The sequence below is a fragment of the Callospermophilus lateralis genome, chromosome 3 (genome assembly GCF_048772815.1).
Source record: "Callospermophilus lateralis isolate mCalLat2 chromosome 3, mCalLat2.hap1, whole genome shotgun sequence".
NCBI lineage: Eukaryota > Metazoa > Chordata > Mammalia > Rodentia > Sciuridae > Callospermophilus > Callospermophilus lateralis.
In genome coordinates, this window is record NC_135307.1 from 193292943 (window position 1) to 193315915 (window position 22973).

Sequence of the window (22973 nt, forward strand, 5' to 3'; positions counted from 1 at the left end):
TGACACTCAGAGAACAGCTGCACATTCTAGGGTTTTTCACTTTTGGTTTCCGTCACCAGCCGCTATTGTCAGAAGCCAGGAGTGGCAATAAGGCACCTGTGTGCTCCATCCCACCCCCACTGATGGCCTTACTTCCTCTTAAAGCACAGGACTTCAGGGTGGACTGTGGGCGAGGGGAGAGGTACTGCTAGAAGCCCACAGTTTTGCTTCTTTTCAAAGCATGAGAAGGCGGGGACTCTTGGTCCAGGTCCTGCTCCCGCTGCTCTGCGCGGCAGGGAGTAGGTGTCCCGCAGATAGTGGGTGCCGCTTCTCCCCGGAGCAGGGCAGGCATCCGTTCCCGACACCCACTTGGCTTCTCCTTGGTTTATACCTGGATTGGGCTCCTGTCTGTGAAACCCAGAGGGACGCCCTGGAAGACCTTATTCCCACCACTTAGCAGTTACAACCTCTTGAGCTGGGCCATCAAAAGTGCTGCAGGCTGTGTTCTGACTCCCGGTGTGCCATCACCCACGGTGTCTGTTCAGGTGTGCCAGCCCCCTCCTGCAGCCACGCGGCTCGCTGGTTCTGTGAAGCAGCCACAGTTTTTTTCTTCTTTCCCCCCTTGCTTTCAGGGGTCTGTGCAGTGTGCTGGGCGCTGGGGCATGGATGCTGGGAAGATGGGACTGGAGGTTTCCCACCCGAAGGCTTGGAGGCTGCTTTGCAGTGATTTTCCCTTGTGAATTATCTCACATTCACAAACATGAACCTCCTTCTAGGAATGGGTTTCCGAAGTCCTAGTCCCTTTTAGAATAGCAATAAGAAAGCTGTTTGTGTCCATGTGCAGTTGAGGGAGATCTGGGGAATACCCTTTTTGGTGGTACTTTGGAGGAATGCAGTAACTTTTTTTTTTCTTTTTCTTTAATTCTCTACCAGCTAAAAACCAGAGGGGATTTATTTTGTGTGTGTGTGTGTGTGTGTGTGTGTTTTTAATGGATTAAAATGACAAGACTGTCGAGCCTTTTACTATCTTTGCTGAGTTTCGCTGTTCTGTGTTCTGTCCTTGTGCCAGAACATGCCTGTTAAGTGGATCATTCATTAAACATTGAAACCAAGTCATTTATTTAAAAAGAGAATAAGTATTTAAGAATCTTGGCAAACATGCTAGGCTAATTTGGTTTGTATTCAGGAAAGAAAAAAGAAAAAAAAAAAAAAGCCTTGCAAATCACTAAATTTGACTTGAACTTTCTTTCTCTTTTGCCCTCCCAGGGCCTGGGTTCCAATAAATAATTGCTACCTCATGTCTAAAGAAATCCCCTTTTCTGTGAAAAAGACCAAAAGCATCTTCAACAGCGCCATGCAGGAGATGGAGGTCTACGTGGAGAACATCCGCAGGAAGTTCGGGGTCTTCAATTACTCTCCCTTCAGGACGCCCTACACGCCCAACAGCCAGTACCAGATGCTGCTGGATCCCGCCAACCCCGGCGCGGGCACGGCCAAGACGGACAAGCAGGAGAAGGTCAAGCTCAACTTCGACATGACGGCCTCGCCCAAGATCCTCATGAGCAAGCCCCTGCTGGGCGCGGGCGCCGGCCGCCGCATCTCGCTGTCGGACATGCCGCGCTCGCCCATGAGCACCAACTCCTCGGTGCACACGGGCTCCGACGTGGAGCAGGACGCCGACAAGAAGGCCACCTCCAGCCACTTCAGCGCCAGCGAGGAGTCCATGGACTTCCTGGACAAGAGCACCGGTCAGCCCCGGGCGGGGGACGGGCGGGACAGGGAACCCGAGGCCACGTGGGCGAGGGAAAGGGCTGCCGTTGGGGAGGGGCTGGCCGCGAAATAAAGGCCTTGAACGCAGAACCGAGGCCGAGACCAGAGGCGGGGCTGGACGGGCTCCTAGCAGCCGGTGGGGGATTGGTGGGAGCACGGCTTCCAGTGGGCGGAGCCTCGGGGTCGCGGCTGCTTCACTAGAACAGGGTGTGTGTGTGGGGGGGTCCTGGGGGTTTGGCCCTAGCGGGTCAGGGTCACGCCTCTGCGGTGCTGTGCTGGAACTGGAGCCTAGAACGGAGCCGCGAGCTGGGGAGGAGGCGCTGGGGACCAGGCTTCTCCACCAGCTGGTCCCCACTGGGAGTCCTGATGCCAGGCTTCCCACCTGATGGCCCAACATGGTTGCTGCAGGTCGCTGTAGTTCACGCTCCATTCACCGATGGCTCCCCGCCCCCTTGGGCGCCAGCGCCAGAATCCCACAGCCTCCGCGGGAACTGCAGGGTTTTGCTTCCCTGCCTGCAGATTTTCAATGAGTGATTAGATGGGGTCCTTGCTCTGGGGGACCTACAAATGAGATTAGTGTTTCCAAAAGGCTCCTAGAGTTCATTCCTGCACCTGGCTGGAGGTGGCCAGAAATCCTTTTAGAGTTCACTTCTAATGTCACTGCCTCTTGGACTAATCACAGCAAACTCCCCATAACTCTGTTCTTCTCTAAGGATTTTATTTTAATTAAATAATTGACTTTTCAGAACATTCACATTCAGTGCTCAAATATCACAGAAACACATAAGATAAAAAGTCCTTGGGGGGCTGGGGTCGTGGCTTGGTGTGGAGCGCTTGCCTAGCACATGAGAGGTATTTGGTTCGACCCTCAGCACCACATTCAAAAAATAAATCAAGTTGATATGAAAATGCCATTGCAGGTCTCCCTGGAGTTGTCCTGCTCCTTCAGCGTCCCTGTCTCACAGTTGCATTGCTTGTTAGGGACGTGTGTGGGGCATGTGGAGCATTTGGACAGGGTGCTTATGGTCTCAGTGCCTCGGTTTCCCCTCTGTAACGTGAGGGTCTTAACGGTGTGCCAGGGAGGTCTTGTAAGTAAGAGGAGTTGGGGTGCACTTAGGACAGTGCCCCAGACAGCAAGTGCTGGCTGCTGCTTCTCCTGGTGCTGCTGCCCACGTGGGTCAGGGAACTGATGCCAGCAGGGATGGCCACTGGCTGAGAGGGAGAAAAGTAATGGTGGCTTGAAAGAATTCTTTCTTCCCCAAAAGAATTCGGTCACGTGTTCAATATTCTGTGAACGTCATTGCCTTCATGAGGAAGTGGTTTTGCTACTTTTCTTGAATTGTGGTATTCACGTTCTTTGTTGCTGTGCCTTTGAGATATGGGCCCAGAGAACCTTCTGTACTCAGCATGATGGTTCCTGGTTAGCCAGCTATTGAGAATGGTGGAGACGGGGACACCCAGGGCATGTGCCTCATCTCAGGGACTTCACCCGTGGCCGCCATGCAAGAATGTGGCCTTGGGGCTTTCAGATCTTGATATTCTTTCAGAGAAATGGAAAATGTGGATTTTTAAGTAAAATCTCCACTGATTAAATGTCAGGGTGAGATGTCTTGGGGTGCTTTCTGGGGTAGCACATGTGCAGTTGGAGCAGCAGCTTTAGACTTGGGGCTGAAGTGCTCACCTTCAGTCGACGCCCCGCCTTCCTACTTGCACCATAAAACGATTTTCACTTCCGGATTTTTTTTTTTTTTTTTAATCGTAATAAGCAATAGGAGACTAGAGCCCAGCAGTAGAACTTACTAGCATATTACGACTGTGGAGCCATTAAAGATAAGAGAGTCCTGAAGGATCAGCCATCGCTCTTCAGGAGACTGCTAATGACCCTAAAGGTAAAATAATGGTGGGGACTTGGTGGCTGTGCACTCAGAGGTTCACACCGATTCTACTGCGCTGTCCCTGGGTGGCTGCAGGGAGGCAGAGCATTGGTGCTGCGTGGCTGCAGGGTCTTTGTTATAACAGACTGCAGCTCTGCCGTGTACCCTGGGGTTCCCCCGGACTCGCAGTGCAGCTGTAGGGTGTTGTCCCTGGAGCCACATAGCTTGTGTGGACAGTGTCAGAAGGTCTTTCCTTTTGTCCCCTTGTTTCTGACCAGAGGTCCTTAAAATCTTACTTTAATTCCATGCATGGTTCTGTGGAAGCAAGGTTCACAGAACATGCATGGTGTGGATCCCCCGGACCCTCGGCCTGTTAGTTTTCATAGAGAGCTTGAGAAGGTGGGATTTCAGTTTTGGTGGCTCTGCTGCGGGTCCCCGTCACTTTCTGTGGAGCTTTGTTCCATTGTTGGGTGTTGGATCTGCAACTCAGCTTTGGCCTATGCAAAGTGAAATGTGTAAGCCCCTGTTTTTAAATGGCTTCTTGTTTTTTTTCCCTTAATGCCATGAAGTTCACTGATGTTAATACATAAGTTGCTACAGTAAAATAAAAAATGCTGGTGTGTAAACGGCCACTAGTTCTCCTGGGCCACATGTCAAGAAAATACAGTTTGTACCATTAGAACACATCTAATGTGTTTAATGTAGCCTCTGTCTTCCTTCTGGAGCGGCAAAGGAGAGGGATAAATGGCCTTAGACTTTGTGACAGAATTCCTCATCCTTTGGGTTTTTGGGTGAGAAGCCAGTAGATTCCCTTTAAACTTCAGAGTTTCTTTCCTAAATTATAACTCTCTTGCTCAATATGTGCTCGGGACTTGGCTCATCCTGAGCCCAATAGTGTAGGAAACAGGGATGACACTTAGAATGTTGTTGTTGTGTTTTTTTGGTGGCATTGGGATCGAATGCAGGGCCTTATGCATGCCAGGCAGGGGTTGCACCTCAGAGCAATCCTTGGTCTTGCAATCCTCCTGCCTCAGCCTCCAGGGTAGCTGGGATTATAGGCATGCTCCACCCCACCCAGGCAGAGTCATTTTAATCTTACAAATTGCCCCTGTTTCTATAAGGGGTCAATAGTAGATATTTTAGGTCTTAAAGATGTATTTTGCAGCTGTAGACATGAGGTGGGTGAGTTCTAATAAAACTTTGTTGGTGGACACTGGAATTTGAATTTCGTGTGACTTGCATGCTTTATATATCAAATCCCCGTAGTTTGCAGGCTACATGGAACAGGTGGCATGTCAGATTCCGCCCATGGCCCAACTTTGACAACCACTTCTACTGACTGAGCCAGTTAGGGCAACTCTGGGCCGGAGTCCTCGTTTCATGGGTGCCATCGAGGGCCCTGCAGAGCTCAGGGGAGGCACAGAGCCTGCTTCCTTCCACGGCAGCCTGCTGCCCTCTGCTGTCCCAGTGACAGGAGCATTTTTTTTTTTTTTTTTTTTAACAGGGAGCAGGAGCTATTAATGGCCCCCACGCGACACAATGGAGACAAAGCTGTGGCTTATCCAAAATCCTGCTTTAAAGAGAAGACCCGTCATGTCATAGAATAGGAAAACCATATAAGTAGTTTATGACAGTGACAAAATACGCAAGTCGCAGCACAAAGCCGCAAATTGGAATAAGTTATTCTATAAAATTTCTAAGAGACTTTGGAAATCTCCCTTTTGTTTGGAGGATTAGAGGCGCAGACATGGGCCCTCCTTCTCCGGGCTGGATTTGCTCTCTGAGAAGCTCTTTGGTCAGCGGGAAGCCGTTAGCTCACGGGTTCCTGGAGTCCCGCAGGCTGGACGGCCAAAGTGTTTCTCATTCTCAGTGGTTTTTCTGGTTCCTCATTTCTGTAGGCCTCCTGGCCAGAATTGAGGCCTTCACCAATATTGGCTTTCAGGATCCCTGTGCAAGACATTAAAGTGAATTAGGGGAGCACCCTGGGGCCTGCTCTCGCCCCTCTCGGGGCTAATGGTCCTTCGGTGTCATAGCTCCACTGTGGGGTACCAGTCAGGGAGCGGGGAACGCGGTTCTATGTTCTCATCTCATGGTGACATCAATACTTCTTTGTTGTAAGATAATTGTTAATTACAAGAACTAAAGTCACTAACGATCCCACCTCCCATAGTCAGCCCTCCGATGTTATTTTAGGGCCTTTTGGGGGGTAGGTTTATAGGTCACACTATTAAACTGAAAACTTGAAATAGTCCCCCAAGGACCGGGCTGCTATGGAGATGCATAGGTCAGACGTGGTGGAGACTGTGGTGAGGAAAGCCGCAAGACACAGCTGTCCCGACCTTTGCACACGTCTGCCTGTGTGCACATTTGGTAACACTGCCACACGTGCTCATTCTTCTGATAAGGGGATGCACCGCTAATGTCTGTGTTTTTTTTTTAAATTGTAAAGGAGATGCTTATAGCTCACTAATGGGTCTTGACTGACCTGTAGCTCTCAAAACGTGGAGCGAGCTACTGGGACCTTGTCTTGCAGCTGGTTCTGGCTAAGGGAGCTCAGCAGGCTTCGAATTGCCAGGTTGGTGATATTTCAAGAGCATCTGTAAATGGTTTTTCAATTGCAGTCTACCCCAATTTTTACCCACTGTTTCAAATTTTCTAAAAATTTCTCTCTCCTGAATCGAACGTGTTTGTGAACTGCTTTAGTTCGTGGACCCCCTGGTTTCCATGTCTGGTGTAAACCGTGTAGGATATTTTTGTTGTTGTAATTTTGAGCCTCACTTTCTTTCATTATTGAGATGGGGTCTTGCTGTGTTGACCAGGCTGGCCTTGAACTTCTGAATACATGGGATCTTCCTGCCTCAGCCTCCCAAGTAGCCGTGACACAGGTACATGCTACTGCACCTGGCATCTTAATCCTCCAGGTGTGTTTCTGTGTTAGTAAATAACCCTTAAAAACAGCATTTGCCCAACACCTCTTAGCCCACCCTAGACCCTGTGGTGTCAGTCTGCTGCTCGACTCACCTGTCCCGAGGCACCTGAGCTTGTGCAAGGTGCAGCCCCTTGAACATATAAGTTGTTTTCAAGTTTTGTGAGTTCTGCACATTTAGCATGAATCATTAAGTCCTCTACCCACGCCCGCCCGCCCCAGTGCCGGGTGTGTGGGAGAGAACGAGGGGCACATTTTTCTAATTTAATTCTAAGACTCCTATGTTTCATGGAGTCAGAATAGCACTTAGCTCAGGCCAGGGTTTTGTAAATGGAGATAATAGATGATGTGTTTTAGCCCACACTCGTGAATTGTACATCAAAGTGTAAAATCTGATTAAATTATTTGTGACTTCAAAGGCAGTTAGTTCTTCCTTTGGGCAAGATTTATGGCTTCCTAAAAGGATTGGTGTCTGTTTCAAAGTTTAATTGAAATGAACGTTTCCAAATGTCCTTTTGCTTTTGCAAAAGGACATTTGGAAACGTCTAGAATGATTTAAAGCAGTGTTTCTCAACCCCGGCTCTCTTGACAATTGGGCTGGACAAGTCTGTTGTGGGGTCTCTCCTGTGCACTGCAGAATGTCCAGCAGTGTCCCTGGTCTCTTCCCCTGAGATGCCAGGAGCACTCACGTCACGGGATTGCAACAGGCAAAAATGCCTGCACACATTTATTGCCAGATGTCCCCAGGGGCAAAGTTACCCCTCCAGTCCCTGTTAAGAACCTTGGATTTAATATATGTCATGTTAGTCTTTTGGACCTTAGCATTGATGATATGAGTGTTTGAAGTTCTTCAATATTTTAATTTTAACTTTTAGTTTTGTGTCTTTTTCCTGAGTATACAATATTCCGCCTACTTTGGAAGAGACCCAAGTGCTTCCTTCAACTTGACATCTTCCTTTGTCATCATGTCAATATGCTGTGTCCTCCCCTCCCCTCCCCTCCTCTCCCTTCCCCTCCCCTTTTCTTTCCTGGAACCCAGGGCCTTGTGCATGCCCAACAAGTGCCCTCCCACGTGGCTGCACCCCTGGCCCTGTCTTTGTGTCACTGGTCACCCAGCCTTATTTGTAGCAGGGCATCCTATGAAGATGGACTCCACTGATGTGTCTGTATGAGAACGTCATATTTGGTTGTCTTTATCGTGTCTTTGTTGCTTGTCATGACCACTGTAAGGAGAGGAGAAGCGGAGTCCTCATTCTTGGGTGAACGTAGTAGGTACTCAGGACGGTTGGGCTGTGACCTGGGGGTCCGGTAGCCTGGAGGAACTGCTCTGACATTCCCACAGCCACAAGGAGCTGTAAACCGATGTCACCTTCGATGGGCCAGCGAGGGAGAGCTCTGAGGTGACGTTGGGGGACCAGCAGCCAGTGTGTGGGCAGGTGTGTGGCTGGAGGTGGGAACTGCTGCCCCTCCCAGGTGTGGCTGGAGCCCCCTGGGGTCAAGGACTGGACGTAATTGATGCAGTATTTTTGGTGCCACGGTGTCGCTCGCTCGGCTTCCTGAGGTCGGGTGTGGAATTCTGCTCTCCTGCTGTCGTGGGGGCTCGCAGAGCTCCGAGCCAGGGCTGGCAGGGGAGGCTCAGTGGTGGACACAAAGTCCTGGATCCCATCCTGGCACCAAGAAAGAAAGGTCCAGTTCTGGAGCGTTTTGGGTTTTCAGGTCAGGGCCCTGTGTTGGACGTGTGTTTTCGGACTGCGTGTGACACAGAAGGGGAGCCCCACACCCCCGGCCTCCCTGTGCAGCGTGTGTGGAGACAGGACAGCAGGAGTGGGGGTCACGTAGAGGCGGGGCGAAGTGGGGTGCACAGACCCCGGTGAAGAGTCAGGTTGTTGGAGGCCTGAGGGCGCTCAAGGAATTGCACTGGAGGAGGGTGTTAGACTTGAGCTCACAGGGGATGGTCATGGCATTAACTGCTAGGAGGAGGACAGGTCAGTACAGGACATTGCATAGACTGGGGGCGGGCAGGTGCATTTGGAGGTGGCGTGGGAGGTCTCTTTCTTAAGGAGATAGAGTTCTGCCCAGATGGGATCTGTGGGTTGCTAGATGACCCCAAGCTGCATTCCTTCCCGAATCCGTGAAGCTTTGCAGTCCTAGGCCCCTGGGGGGGGGGGGGTGAGTGGGCCCTCTCCTGTCCAGACCCACCTCATTCTTGCCACAGCCATGTGTTATGGCCGTTTCTTCAATCCTAATATTTAAAGGTTATCAAAAGAAGCATCCGTAGAGTTAAAAGCTTCCAATTATCATTTTTAATACACATGCATGTGTATAACAGTTAAAAAAATGACTTCACCCTGTGAGTTGCTAAAACCCACAGCAGGATCTCAGGTAGGACTGTCCTGCTAGAGCCCTGTTGGCTGCAGTCGCCTGCTCTTCACTTGAACTTGACCCTGTAAGCAGGGGACTCTCCGTGTTGGGTTCTGTGTGCTCAGTGGCTCTGCTGTCCCTCAGGATTAGGTCTCCTTGTCAGTTCCCAAGCAGTTCCTGAATCATAGTTGATAGGAATTAGAGAAGCTCTGATCCTCCATCTGCACAGGGAATTCGTTATCTGGATCTTTTTAGCTACCACAGATCTCGTCTGCACAGAGGTACGACATACAGGAATGATTATTTAAAAATTCATAGTAAAGATCTTACTGGTCATGTTTCCTTAAAATGCCTTGTGTTCATCTTGTTTCTTTGTGTCCCGTGGTAATGACGGTGACAGTGGCAGCAACGCCCCCAGTTGAAGGACTGCTCTGTGCCACGGCTGGGCCAGTCTGCCAGTCCTCACAGTAGAATATTTGAATATTTTTAAAATCTAATTCTCAAGACGATTTCTCCCGTTAATTGAGCGCTAAGCCCGAGTGGATGGGCCCATCTAGCCCTCAGCCCTGCCCCCGCTTCTAGGGAGACGAGGATTTCCATGTGGCATTGGGGGCCAGGTAGTTCTTGGCTGTGGGGTGTCATGGGACATTTAGCCGTGTCCTGGGTCTCTCCCTAGTAGATACCAGCAGCAGCCCCGCTCCCCTGCGCATTGCCAGTCCGTCCTGGGGGGGTCATGCGGGTAGGGGGTGCATTCACTTCTGGCTGAGAGTCACGGGTTCAATGATGAAACCGAAGCCTTCGAGGTCAGTGAGGACATAGAAAACAAGTGCCCAACAGCAAGCAAGGGTCAAGCACTTGGTAGGTTCCAGGTGAGGCTCGGGGGACGGGCAGTTGCTGGACTCACTCCCCACAGTGGCCCCAGGAGGTGTAGCTTTCCTCCTCCCCTCGATCAAGCTCTGAGCGTCCCCCTCTGCTGCTGCCAGGTTGGGGGCTGGGGGGCCACCTGCCCAAGGCCACACAGCAGGCCAGCAGCTGGGCTGGGATTGGAACTGCAATGTCTGCCTCCCGACCCCTGCTTACTCCAGGCCCCCCCAGTCTTTCCCGCCAAATTACATGAAGAGAAAGTCGACAGGTGCCAGGCCGAGCTTGGCTGATGGACACCGAGCCTCGGAGCTGGTGTGCAGAGCGAGCCCGTGGGGTCCCTTTTCTGCACATCTGTGTTAGGAAAATGAGGGGGCAGAGGCCCACCTCTGCCCCAGGGGACGAGCGCTTTTGAAGTCCCTGGGAGCCTCATTCCTGCTCCCTTTGCCATCGGTAGACCAGGTCACCTCAGAGTCGAGGTTTCTTGCCTGTCTGAGGACTGGCCGTTTGTCGTGGGTCACGGCTTTAGACCCAGCTGGTTTAGAGGGGCCCAGCAGGCCCGACGGTTCAGTCCCAATACAGTCGAGTGGCCAGGGCCAGCGGGCAGGGTCTGGGGGGGCTCTTGTTGGTGCCTTGTTTTATTAAAAGAAGCATTTGGTTTCTGTCCTCCTCCTCTCTTGCCCAGCGAAGGGAGGCGCGGGGCAGCAGGTGGAGGGCAGGTAGTTAGAGGTTCAAAGCCGCAGGCTGCAGGACCATTTTCGCCCCCTGTTGAAGTTCCAAACACAGAAGGAGGGGAGAATCACCAACGGCTCCCTCCCTCCCTCCGTCTGGTCCTGAGCAGGGCTTCCTGCAGCCTGGGAACCCCGGACCAGTCGCCGCAGATCTCCCCGGGGCTGGTTGCTCCCCAGTAGGTGTGGGCTGTGTGAGTGGCCCCTGTCCCCCCGCCCCCGCAGAGGCCATGCCATTTTCCAGCCTGGCTCCTGATCTCCACATCTGGACCTCGTGGGGGCTGCCGCAGTTCACTGATGTTTATTTTGAGATTTACACCCGTGGATGGGCCAAACCAATTTCGTGGGCAGCTTAGCCGATTTGTCTTAGAGCTTTGTGTTTAACAGAGGACTGGGGAGGCCACCTTCCTGGTGGCTTTAACGGTTTAGTAGCGTCAGGTGACACTGGAAATCAGCCACCAGCCAGCCCCGCCCTCTCCTTCCAGCTGGCCAGAATGGAACACGCGCCCATCTGTCCCCCCCCCCCCCCCACCTGTGCCTGCGAGCGCTCCTGTCGGTGTGTAAGTCCATCTTCTAACAGTGCCATACCTTTTCAGCCTCACCAGCCTCCATGAAGACGGGACAGGCAGGGAGTCTGTCCGGCAGCCCGAAGCCTTTCTCCCCGCAAGCGTCTGCGCCCATCATGACGAAAACGGACAAGACGTCCACCACCGGAAGCATCCTGAACCTTAACCTGGGTCAGTTGGCACCTCTGGCAGAGTCTTTCTGTGACAACTGTGACTTGGCAATTGTAATGTCCTTTTCTATGTGTGGTTCTTGAACCTTTGAACTCTTTTCTCTGTGCAGATAATTAAAAAGGTGCAGTGGGTGAAGGTGAGGTGAGTCATGCCCCCAGCCCTCCTTTAACTTTGTTTTGTTTTTGGCATGGCCTCACCGAGTTACTGAGGCTGGCCTTGAACTTGCAGTCCTCGGGCCTCAGCCTCCTGAGTCACTGGAATAACAGGCGTGCAACACCACACCCAGGTGCAGCTGTTCTTGTCTTGAAGGGCCTCAGGGCAGTGTTCAGAAGCCTGTTTCTCCTTAAGCCTATAAGCCAGTTCACTGATATGTGAATGCATACATGTGGCCGAAAGAAGTTCCATGAGCCAGTGTTAACTTTCCTGCGCCCAGTGTACTCTGATACACTGTTCCCTTTAACTTTCTGATATCGATTTTCATCCCTTGAATTACTATTTTTTAATCCATTGGGTTTTAGTTGGTTATTTAAAAAATACTGTGTTAGGAGAAAAAAGAACTGTCAGGCCAAAGTGTTACAAGTTTGCACTAGTAATGCCAAACAGCCAAGTGCGAAGTCGCTTTGAGCCTTTCTGTCATGACTCCCGCTTCTGTTGAGCGCTAGTATTGGGAGTATGGTGGCTGGGAGAGGTTAGCCCGTCAGCTAGGGACCCGGCTCTATCAAAGCTTCAGGCCCAGGGAGGGTACTCAAGGGAGGGGGGCAAGAGGGTTCACGCCTCCGTAAACACCTAGGAGGAAGAGCCAGCCGTGCCGATAACCGGAGGAAGAACATTCTAGGGGAAAGAAGAGGTTCTGGAGGTGGTGGGTGAGGACCCACTCCCTGTGCTGTAGGAGTGGCCGGAGGCCGGGGCGGCTGCATCCCGTGGGCAGGGGCAGGAGGGGAGTCCATTGAGGTCTTGCAGACCCTGAGGTGGAGGGGCCTGTGCCCACCTGAGGTGTCAGAAGGACAACTCTCTGTTGATCAGTCATTTGTCTGGTCAGTTGTGTCTCCACCCCACATGGGGCCATGTTTGGGACATTTGCTTGTCCCCAGTGCCGCTGAGTCTCCTGCGGTGCCCAGGACCCTCATGGCGTGGAATCCTGGACCACACGGTAACTGGGCCGATCCCTGGCCAGCGGCAGAGCTGTGGGCCAAGAGCTCCCCTTGGAGTCTGTTTAAGATGCTTGTCGGCCCCCAGGTGGGGAGGGCAGAGGGCATTTAGCGGCAGGCACTCTGAGGCCAGCTCTGCGGGAAGTGAGTGCCGGCCATCTAGATGGACAGGCAGGGCTGGGGGCGTGCAGTGCCGCTGGAGCTGGGAGACGCCAGGTCTGGACAGCTCCCTGGGTGCCCAGCGGCCCCCCGCAGCCCAGCTGGAGCCCAGCTGTCTGTCCTTGGAGCCTGGGTCTCCTGCGTGCTGGGTGGCCTGTCCCCGCAGCCCAGGTGGAACAGGGCACTCAGGGTGGAGCTGGGGGTTCGGATTCAGAGTGACTGAACCAAAGGGAACCCACTGCTGCCTTGGGAACATGGACTGTTTCCTACAGTCCCCAGAACGGTGGCCTCCTTTCCCACGCCTCCTCCCTCCTGCACACCCGAGCCGCCGGGCTGGGTGAGGCCTGCTCCCTGCATTCCTCCCTGCCAGTCCCGTGCGGCCAGGATCGCTCCTTCCCTAAATGAGGTGACCGGCAGGCATCCTGGTGACACTGTGGGTCTCTCAGTGGCTTGATGCACGTACGTGGGAGTGCAGGACCCTTCCTGGGGCGTGTCTGGTGGGTGGGCAGTGGTGCAGGCCAGGGCTCCTCCTGCCTCCCTGGAGGCCCCCAGCTTCGGACACACTGGGCAGTTTTGCCGCCTTCCCAGCAGGATGAAGGCCTGTGAGCTGGGCGGTGCCTGGGTGGGATCTCAGGTCCCTCATGGGGGAGGATCGCTGGGTCCTGAAGTCCAGCCAGGGCAGCGCTGAGGGGTTCCAGCCCTGCCTGGGGCTGAGCGCGAGCTGCGTGGGCTTCGTCACGCCTGTCTCTGTGACGGCCTTCGCCAGACAGGAGCAAAACAGAGCGCCAGAGACAGACGGATGGTGACAGTCTCACAAAACAGAATTCCATTGAAAACCCCCCAAACAAAAACAGACAGACAGACAGACAGACAGAACACTGGAAAAGACAAGATCACAGTGATGGAAGCAGCCCGGGGTTGGGGTGGAGGAGGGTTGGGCTGCAGACCAGGAGGGAGCACTTGGGGACAAGGACTTGCCCTGGGGGTTTGTACGTCTGTGCCTCTCTTCAGACAGAGCTGGGTTTCCTCCAAAATGAACTCTGCTCTCTGTGGGTTAAAATGACTTTTTAAAATAAACAAGCAGCACAGCCTTTTAGGTAGGGAAGACAGCCCCATTCTGTGGAAGGGCAAGGGAGGCACAGAGAAGCAAAGTCACCTGTGCACAGTCACACAGGATTTGGGTGGGACCAGGCCTTCCGGCTCCGGCCTGTCTGGAAAGCTGGAGCTGAGAACCCCGAGCTGCAGGGCTGTGGGTCAGGGCTGTGCTAGGCTCCTCGCCCTGGAGTCTACTGTGCCTCTTGGGTAGGTCAGCCCAGGGGTCAGGGCTAGGTGAAGGTTCCCTGTGGGCAGTGATAACGTGGGGGACAAAGGAGGAGGCTGCTGCCCATCGCGTCTGTGTTTGGAATTAAAGATCAGAATTCCCTGTATGAGCATGTACCCTCCCAGATTTAAAGTCTTGGCTGTTGGAACTGAGTGCAGTGGTGCCCACCTGTAATCCCAGTGCCTGGGGAGGCCGAGGCAGGAGGATCCCAAGTTTGAGACCAGCCTCAGCAACTTAGCAAGGCCCTAAGCATCTTAATGAGACCCTGGCTCAAAATTTGTAAAATGGCTGTGGAGATGCAGCCCAGTGGTAGTGTGTCCCTGGGTCCCCTCCCCATTCCCCCCACTGCCCCAAATTAAAATAAAAACTGGCTCATCTGCATTAAAAGAAAATCATAAAACTCTACGTGGAGAGCCAAATACAGCCACCCAAAATACAAAACCCGGCCCCTGGGCTGGCAGCTGGCTTCGTGGTCGGGCTCAGTGAGTCACGGTTCCTGTGGGAGCGGCTCCCGCCCGCCGGCCAGCTGCCCTCACTTGCTCTCCTCCTTCAGACAGAAGCCGAGTCCCGCTGGCTTGTTTCAGGCCCCTTCTGTGACTTAATGGCAGCATAAATCACACACCGAAACCTGAAATCTGCCGAGAACACGGTGCTGGATTCTCGCCTCCTTCTAGAGCCCCTGGTCAGAGGCGAAGGGCCAGCAGGCCAGTGCTCCTGTGGTGGCCGCAGTGTGCCCAGGCGCTCTGTTGAAGGTGCTGAGGGAGCAGTGGAGCGCTGTCTGGCCTGGAGCCTTGCTGCTGTCCTTCTGCTGTCATTGACAGGGGCCACCTTTGTCCCTGTGCAGGGCAGTCCCTTGGAAGCCAGCCATTCCTTAAGAGCGTGGTGTGAGCCGGGCCTGGGCCGCCCAGATGTTCTCCCGCTTCCTTACAGCGAGTGGGCTGGGAAGCCCTCTGCTGGGCTTCGGTTGAGAGGGACTTCTGCCAGGGACTCTGGTCTAATGAACTGTCTCCTTGAAGGAGCCGCCATGTTGTGGCTCCTGGAAGTCACTCATCATAGTTTGCCACAGCTTTAAAACAAAGGAGATCTGTTTGTCTTTAAACTATTTATCCAGGCACCTCATTTATTGGCTCCGGTTGTCGTCCATTTCTTGGTTATTGAAAACAGCTACGGTGAATCCTGATTTTGGCCCCGGGGGACAGTGGCCGTAGGGTGAACTCCTGGAGGTGGAGTGGAGGTAGAGGCCCTGTGCAGTTGACATTTTGAGAGGGATGGCCAAGTTGACCTCTAAAGGGGTTGTGCTCCCTGCAGAAGCGTAAGGCCGCGCGGCTTTCTCTAGCATGGGTATTTTTTTTTTAAATCCCTGGCTTCCATTTATAGGCTGAGCTGTCTTCATATCAACTGAGAAGTTCAAAATCCTGGCAGCACAGTGAATTCTGAAGATGGTCCCGAAATAGAAGGGCAGGGGTGGGAGAAGTCCTGATAAGCCACCAGGAGCCAGAGGCACAGGGCAGTGTTCCTTCTCCCTGTGGACGAGACAGAGCCCCAAATGCTGCTGACTGCACAATGCTAACGCCCCGAAGGTCCCGGGCCTGAACCCAGCCCCCACACTGGGGGTTGACCCCAGGAGCACTCACCCACTGAGCCACATCCCCAGCTCTTTTTATGTTTTATTTAGAGACAGGGCCTCACTGAGTTGCCGAGGCTGACTTTGAACACTTGAGCCTCCTGCCTCAGCCTCACGAGTCACTGGAATTACAGGTGTGTGCCACCGTGCCTGGCTGGTGGTTCATTCTTTTTAGTTGCAGACGGACCCATTCTCTTTATTTTATTTTATGTTTTAAATTCTTTCTATGTGGTGCTGAGGCTTGAACCCAGGGCCTCACATGTGCTGGGCAAGTGCTCTGGCCCCGAGCTTCAGTCGCAGCCCCTGGTGGCTTGTTCTGAACAAGAACGGACATAGTGGCCGTTGATCGAGGCGAGAACCCGCTTATTTTGTCAAAGAGGGTGCTTTCCTTTGGTTGTGTTCTTCCTGTGAATGTGCAACAGGTGAGTGTTCCTAGGGTCAACTTGAAGGGCCGCGTCTCTCACAGGCGTGCACGCGCACACACGCGCACACACAGGTCGAGGGCTCAGGTGAGGGCTGTCTCTGATGAGCCCCACGAGGCGGTGCAGCTGCTGGGGTGAAGTCCATGTGGGATTTCTTTACTCACCGAAGTGGTCTTACACCAGGGTCTCAGCCCCAGCTGCCCCTGGGAGTCACCTGGGGGTTTCCCCAGCTCTCCCAGACTGTAAGTCAGGGTTTCATACGGATGCCGTAGGTCAGGACGTGTATATTTTTTATTTTTGCGTTTGTTTCTTCGTGTTTGTTTTTAACCCCGTTAACTGTAAAGCGCCTGAGGCAGAGGCACGGGGTGTTTTGCACTCCACGGGAGCCTCGGTTCGCCGCGGGGTTGGCGCGCTCTGCTGCTGTTTCACTATCGATGCTCTTTGTAAGCTGCAGATGGAGGCAGGTACAGGTGAGTTTCTAGCTCTTCCCTCCCAGGCCTCCTCCTCCCTCGAGGGACTCTCTGAGCAGCCTTCCGAGGGGCCGTGAACACACAGTGCACACCTGGACTTTTGAGGGTGCTGTTCTGGAATCATAGCGGCAGCGTCTTGGCTAGCTTTGAGCACTTACTTCCAGAATCTTGCACGTTTGGAGGAAAGAGCCCTTCCCAGTTAACCTGGGTGGGAAGAAGGTCGTTGGAGCAGTTTGTTGCTTCTGTTGGGTGGGGGCTTTGGGGACTTCGCTCCTCCTGGTCACTGAAGGAACTGGTTTCTCCACGTGCGGTGCTGGAGAGTGCCCTCACTGGTTGAAGGTGAAGGGCTTTGGCTCATGCCAAAACAGAGGGAGAAAAGCCAGCGGGAGCTTTGCAAGCTCTGGGATGCTCTCCTGGGGCTTAACAGGCCAGGGAATAGGTTGCCTTGGGTGCGGGGTCAGCAGGGGAGTGAAGGGAAGTCCAGGAGATGAGTGGAGTGGCTAGGAACAGGCTCAGAGGTGGCTTCTCCTCTCTGGTGGGTGATCAGATGTCACCTGCTTTCTGACCTGTGTTCTGGGGTTGGCTGGGCTGGGTTGGAGGGGACGCCACAGGATAAGGTCAAGGGAAAGACAGGGCCCCCCCCCCCCCCCCCCCGTGATCTCTCACTGCTTTATGGACCTTTGTGGCCACCGTAGTTCTCTTCCTCTTACCTTGCTTTGGGATGGGAGAGCAAGTTCATCAACATGGGCTCATTGGCCCGTTTGGTCATACAAAGAGCCCTTGGTGGAGTGACGGAGGGGACTTGGGTTAGGGGATGTCATCGCAGAGGGCTTTGCCTGGGAGTCATGATGAGGAACTTCTGTTCTTACCTGAGAGACCGCGGAGGCTGTCGGTGAAGGGAGCCACAGCCGGAAGACCTCCTCTCCCCTGTTTTCCTTTTCTAGTTTGACCCCCAGATTGGGTAGACCAGGAATGACCAAGGCAGCCTCTGTGGATGGTAGGCAGCCAGGGTCCCAGCCCCAGGTGTCTCCAGGAGCCCGAGCCTCATTTGGTGGAAGCCCCCCTCACTGGGCTTGGGGAGTCTGGAGCCGTGTTGGCTGCCGGGTGCTCTCTCCCTGCTGATTGTGAGACCGAGCTCCTCCGGCTTTGGAGGGTCTCCGGTCCCACAGACTCTCTGCCTGGAACCCTCCAGCTTACACCTGAAAGCCGCCCGTGGGAGTCCACCTGCTGCGGGAGCTCGCTGGCCGTCACCCCAGCCTCCATGTTGCCGGTGCGGGGGGAGCTCGGTGGTGAGTACCGCTCGGGCCCCGCGCCTGGGCTTAGGAAGGTGCGGTGGTGTCTTCCAGATCGCAGCAAAGCCGAGATGGACCTGAAGGAGCTGAGCGAGTCCGTGCAGCAGCAGTCCACCCCGGCGCCCCTCATCTCCCCCAAGCGGCAGATCCGCAGCAGGTTCCAACTGAATCTCGACAAGACCATAGAGAGCTGCAAAGCACAGTTAGGTATGGCTTCTGCTGGCTTGCTGTTCCTAATAATGTTTCTGATTGTTTGTAACGATGACATCCACCTGGACCGGAGAGGGTCCAGTCCTGTCTGCTCTTAGCGGCTGTTCTGACCTTGAACCACCGGTGGAACTAAAATGTCTTTCCACTCATGGCAAAGTGTCCTGGACCTGCTAGTTAATTATTTAGTTGATCCTTGCTGAAGACAGCCTTGAGGACTCACGGTGCTGAGTTCTCCTCTGCCCCTGCCCCACCCATGTCTCACATCTCTCCTGAGTGGGTCTATAGGAACCTGTCCCCGCAGGTGGGCCGGTCACTTAATCCCTCTGGGGTCCTCCCACACAGCTTTGTAAAGCCCTCCATTCCTGTTGACTGAGTGCCTCTGGTACATCCTGCCCTGTGCTCAGCACAGTGCATCCATCACTCTGGGAGATTGCTACTATTCTCAGTCTCATTTTTCAGATGAGGAAACCGAGGCTCAGAGAGGCACATCACTTGTTCAAGGTCACACAGCCAGTGACACTGGGAGCAGGATGTAAATTGTCCCCATTTTGATTCTGGCGCCTAGTACTTACCACATGTGTGGTCTAGCTTGTCTTTCTTGCGTCCAGCCATCAGCTACACTAGCACAAACCTGAGATCTAAAAACCAAACCACGCCTGGGTGTTCTCCACGCCAGGCCCTGGTGGAGGCAGGAGTGTTTCCTAGAGATCTGCCAACCTCCTGGTCATAGGCTCCCCATGGCTCTTGTCCTCTTGTGGGTCTCTCTTGGTGTGTCCAGGTCAAGACGATTCAAGAGGCCGTTGCTCCTGAGTGAAGGCAGTCCAAAGAGTCGATTGGGTTTTCTTTCTGATCTTAATTTTTGGGCCTAGTGTTTTTTACCTGTGGCCTGGCCACACTCGGGCATTGCAGGAAGCGCATTGGGGGCTGAGCAGAACTGCTGCTGGGAGGGGCTGCTCCCCTGTTGGAGCACCTGCTGTTTTGTGCCCCCCCCCTTTTTTTTTTGGTGGGGCTGGGGATTGAACCCCGGCCTTATGCATGCAAGGCGAGCACTGTACCCGCTGAGCCACACCCCTGACCCCTGTTCTTCTCTTTCCGTGGACATGGGCACATGCAGGTCCATCTTGGCCCCTGTGAGTGGAAGAACAGTGAGCAGTCCACTCTGTCCCGGGGCCTGCTGGTTACGCTGTCACCTGAAGAGCCCCCTCCCCTCCCCCATGGCTGCTTGGCCACAGGCCTGTGTCCCAAAGTAGGCGAGTCCTCTGCCCTTGGCTGACTCTGCCCGCCGTCTTGGTGAGTCGGGCACCAAATCCTAAGTTAGAAAAAGCAAAACCCAGACAAGACGGGTGCCGCCCGCACGGTAGTCCCCAGTGAAGGTGCCCGCGGCCGGGTGGGCTCGGGCCTTGGCTTACTTCTGGAGACCTGGACAAAGGGTGTGAAGGGCACAGAGGCTTTGGAAGCACCCGGGAGGAGGCTGGTGACGAGTCTGAGCCCGGGATCCGCCTTCTGCTTTGTCTCCTGGTCGTCTTTGTGTTAGGACAGGTGATCCTCTGAGCCTCTGTTTGTTTTTTTAATATGTTTTTTTAGTTGCAGGTGGACACAGTACGTTTTGTTTTATTTATTTATGTTTATGTGGTGCTGAGGATTGAACCCAGGGCCCTGCATGTGCGAGGCGAGCGCTCCACCACTGAGCTGTGACCCCAGCCCTGAGCCTCTACTTTTAACCTGCAGGTCGGCTGGTTGCAGTGGCTTGTCCCTCTGTCCCTCTACCCTCTCCCTCTCTTACCAGTGATGCGGACTTAGCTCGCTCCTGTTTAATCATGTGTCGGGAGGTCCCAGGTCACCTCTGAAGGCTAAGGCCCGAGGCCTTTGCAGACCCGGCTCCCGCTGGTCACTTGTATCCAGCCGCTGCTTCCATTTACTCCCGTCCCCCAGGCCAGTGTGATGCGATTGGAGTGTGGTTTTTGTCACTCCAGCCTTTGGCATGGGGACCATCTGCATTTCCTGGTCCTGCTTTTCGCGACTGCGCCACAGGCTGGGTTTTCTCTTTTGAATTTAGGCATCAATGAAATCTCGGAGGACGTGTACACGGCCGTGGAGCACAGCGACTCGGAGGACTCCGAGAAGTCGGAGAGCAGCGACAGTGAGTACCTCAGTGACGACGAGCAGAAGTCCAAGAATGAGCCGGAGGACGCGGAGGACAAGGACGGCAGCGCCCTGGACAAGGAGCCACCCGCTGCCAAAAAAAAGCCCAAGCCCGCCAACCCCGCGGAGGTCCCCGAGGAGCCGAAGAGCGCGTCTCCAGTGGGCGAGAAAGCCGAGCCCGTGGCCGTGAAGGCCAGCCCCGAGCCCGAGAGGGACTCTGCCGAGAGAGCGAAGCCGTCCCCGCATCCCGCCAAGGACAAACTGAAGGGCAAAGATGAGACGGATTCCCCGACGGTGCACTTGGGCCTGGACTCGGATTCAGAGAGTGAACTTGTCATAGACTTGGGAGACGACCATCCTGGGCGGGAGGGCCGGAAAAATAAGAAGGAACCCAAAGAGCCACCTCCCAAGCAGGACGGTAAGTCCTTGTGCCCGTCTGCAGGTTCTCACTGGGCTTGGAACGCCCCCGGCCCTTGTGTTGGCAGAAGCCACAGGTCCCCCAGCACCGGGCAGCGAGGAAAGCTTGGACGTCCTTACGTTCCCAGGCTGAGGACAGAACAGGACCAGGGCTTAGGTGTCGGCCCCCTGGCCTTGGCCTGCTCAGTGCCCACCGTGATTGATTGGGAGCCCAGCAAGGAAGCACTTAGAAAACGGTCCTCTTTAGCCTAAGCCACTGCTTTTCCAACAGGCTCACTCATGTCCCTGAAGTGTTTCTTGACATGTCGACCTCTGACCAGGCTCAGGTGCCTGCGAGCATTCAGTCAAAGGTCCTCCTTAGTCCAGCTTCCTGTCTGTCCCTCGTGCCACTCAGGCATTACCAGGTACATTTTCTTAGGAGAATGTGCAACTGTTTGGTACGTGGTACCCGAGTGCCCGAGAGCCTTTCGAGGACCTAGAAACTGAAGGGGCAGCGTCTGGTGACATGCCACCTGATCTGATGTCGTCCTGTTCATTCAGCTGACCAGAGCCCAGGGCTGCTCGGCTTGGCACTAGTGACAGTTGGCCCTGCAGAGTTCTCTGTCCTGTGCAGGGTGTCTAGGAGCATCCTGGCCTCTACCACTAGGTGGCGACAGGACCTTCTGGTGTTGGCTGTTAGGTGTCCCTGGAGGGCATGACACTTCATAGAGCACCCTGTCTCCGCAGGAAAACCCTCTAGCAGGAGCTTGGGAATGAGTTGGAGGGCGTTCTTGCCCCGACAAAGCCGTCAGCACATTTTCCAGCTGGCTTGGCGCATGGGTGGTGGGTGGAGCCCAGCATGCCCACGGAAGGTACTGAAGAATTAATTAAGGGTCCCTGGAGAAATGTTGCCTGGGGACAGACTAGAGGTCACAGCCATAAAGCCTGATGTACTTTGTGGGTAACTTAAAGCGTAGCCAGGTTTAATTTTTGACTATGCCTTACTTCTGAGAGCTGCTAACTTCTTATCCAAACCATTGAGTAAGATGTGAGTCTGTGTCCTTTGAATTTCCCCAGCCTGGTGGCTTAAAGCAAGGTCTCAATGTGTGTGGACAATCTTGCTGCTGCGGAGTCTCAGTTGTTAGTGGGGAGAGGGGGTATCCCGCCGCTCAGGAAGAGAGAACAGGATGTCTCTGAAGTGTGCAGGAGCGGAGAGGGAAAGGAGACGCAGCACAGAGAAGTCAGGCCGACCGTCCCTGGCCATCTCAGAGATTCATAGATGCTTCTGAAAACCAGTGATGTCATGCGTTGAGTTCTGAGAGGCTGCTTTTTATTATTGCAGAGAAAACGGGCAGCAGCATTTGTTCCGTGGGGATTGTGGAAGTGTGATTTGGGTGTAGGTGGTACAGGACTCCTGAGGCACATTATACTGCTCTGTTCTTTCTGGAACAGGCCTTTTGATTGATTCGTTTAATGCCCCTTCCTCTTCCAGACAGGATTTGCAGCAGATTGACAAGAATGCATAACCATGAAACAGAAAGAAAATAGAGAAGTCAGTGTAAAAGGGAAGTGAAGGTAGAATAACTGGGCAACAGTTTTAGGCAAAAGTACGAGCTATTAGCATTTAGAGTTGGGCTCTGAGCTTCCTGGCCGTGAAAGCAAAAAAGGAAGAGATCCTTAAAAGATCTCACACTCTCCAGAAACTCAAAATCAGTCCAGTTGTTGAAAAAAAAATAGAGCTTTTCCTCACACTGACGTCTCCAGGAAACTTCTCCTGGAGCCCCTGAGTAGATGCTGGATGAGTGAGCAGAAGATTCTAGAACCCAGTTCAGTTGGCAGCCTCTTAGCGATTAGGAAAAACCGAATGACCTTAAAACCTGCGTGGTGGTTCGGGTCTCGAGGCTCAGGCTTGGACTCTGCAGTGGAGCAGGGTCCCCACAAGCGCCTTCGCTTCTGCTCAGTTGAAGGGAAAGGCGTTTGGGACGGTGCCGTGGGGACTCCCACTCACCCTCCGCGTGGAGTGCAGCCTGTGGTGGAGTAGGTACCTTCAGAGCAGAACCGCTCTGATCAGAAGCAAAGGGAGTCCCTAGAGACCTGCTCCCTGCTGCGCCCAGGAGTCCTGTCACCCTTCCCCACCGGGATGCTCATGCAGGGTGGCAAGTTCTGGAACATGTCAGGGAATTTAAATGGGCAGCTCCCGGGGTGCCGGCCCTTTAAAGGCTTCACCCTTTTGGGATGAATTTTGGGTGATTATATACTCCAGATTTCTAGCCAGTGAAGTTTCCTTGAGATTCCTCCCCACCAATCATCAGAATACCCTGGAAATTAAAATTTGCCTAAATGATAACGTGGGGAGCTGGAGGCGGGAGTCTTTTCGGGCCCCCCACCCCTTTTCCTAAAGGAAGAGCAGCGTGACCCTTGCAGAGCAGCTGCCCCACTGCACAGCTGCGTGTTTGCTCTTATAAATCAGGAGGGAGTGACCCTTTGGCATTGCCCTTGGCAGGGGCACGCAGGCCACAGCGCCCAGCGATACACACATTATGTCATTGGCAG

At 53.8% G+C, this 22973-nt stretch overlaps 1 protein-coding gene across 21 annotated transcripts in view; it reads left to right on the forward strand.

The window, feature by feature from the left end:
- Zmynd8 (zinc finger MYND-type containing 8) overlaps window positions 1-22973 on the forward strand; it is a 97821-nt gene that overhangs the window by 54659 nt on the left and 20189 nt on the right. For 20 of the 21 annotated variants that reach the window (XM_076852000.2, XM_076852004.2, XM_076852005.2 and 17 more), the window contains 4 exons: window positions 1246-1727; window positions 11096-11236; window positions 17727-17879; window positions 19939-20442. In XM_076852000.2, the coding sequence (XP_076708115.2) occupies window positions 1246-1727; window positions 11096-11236; window positions 17727-17879; window positions 19939-20442 (1280 nt within the window). Of the gene's footprint in view, window positions 1-1245; window positions 1728-11095; window positions 11237-17726; window positions 17880-19938; window positions 20443-22973 lie in introns of those variants that run through there. The other variant, XM_076852011.2, reaches the window with a different exon arrangement.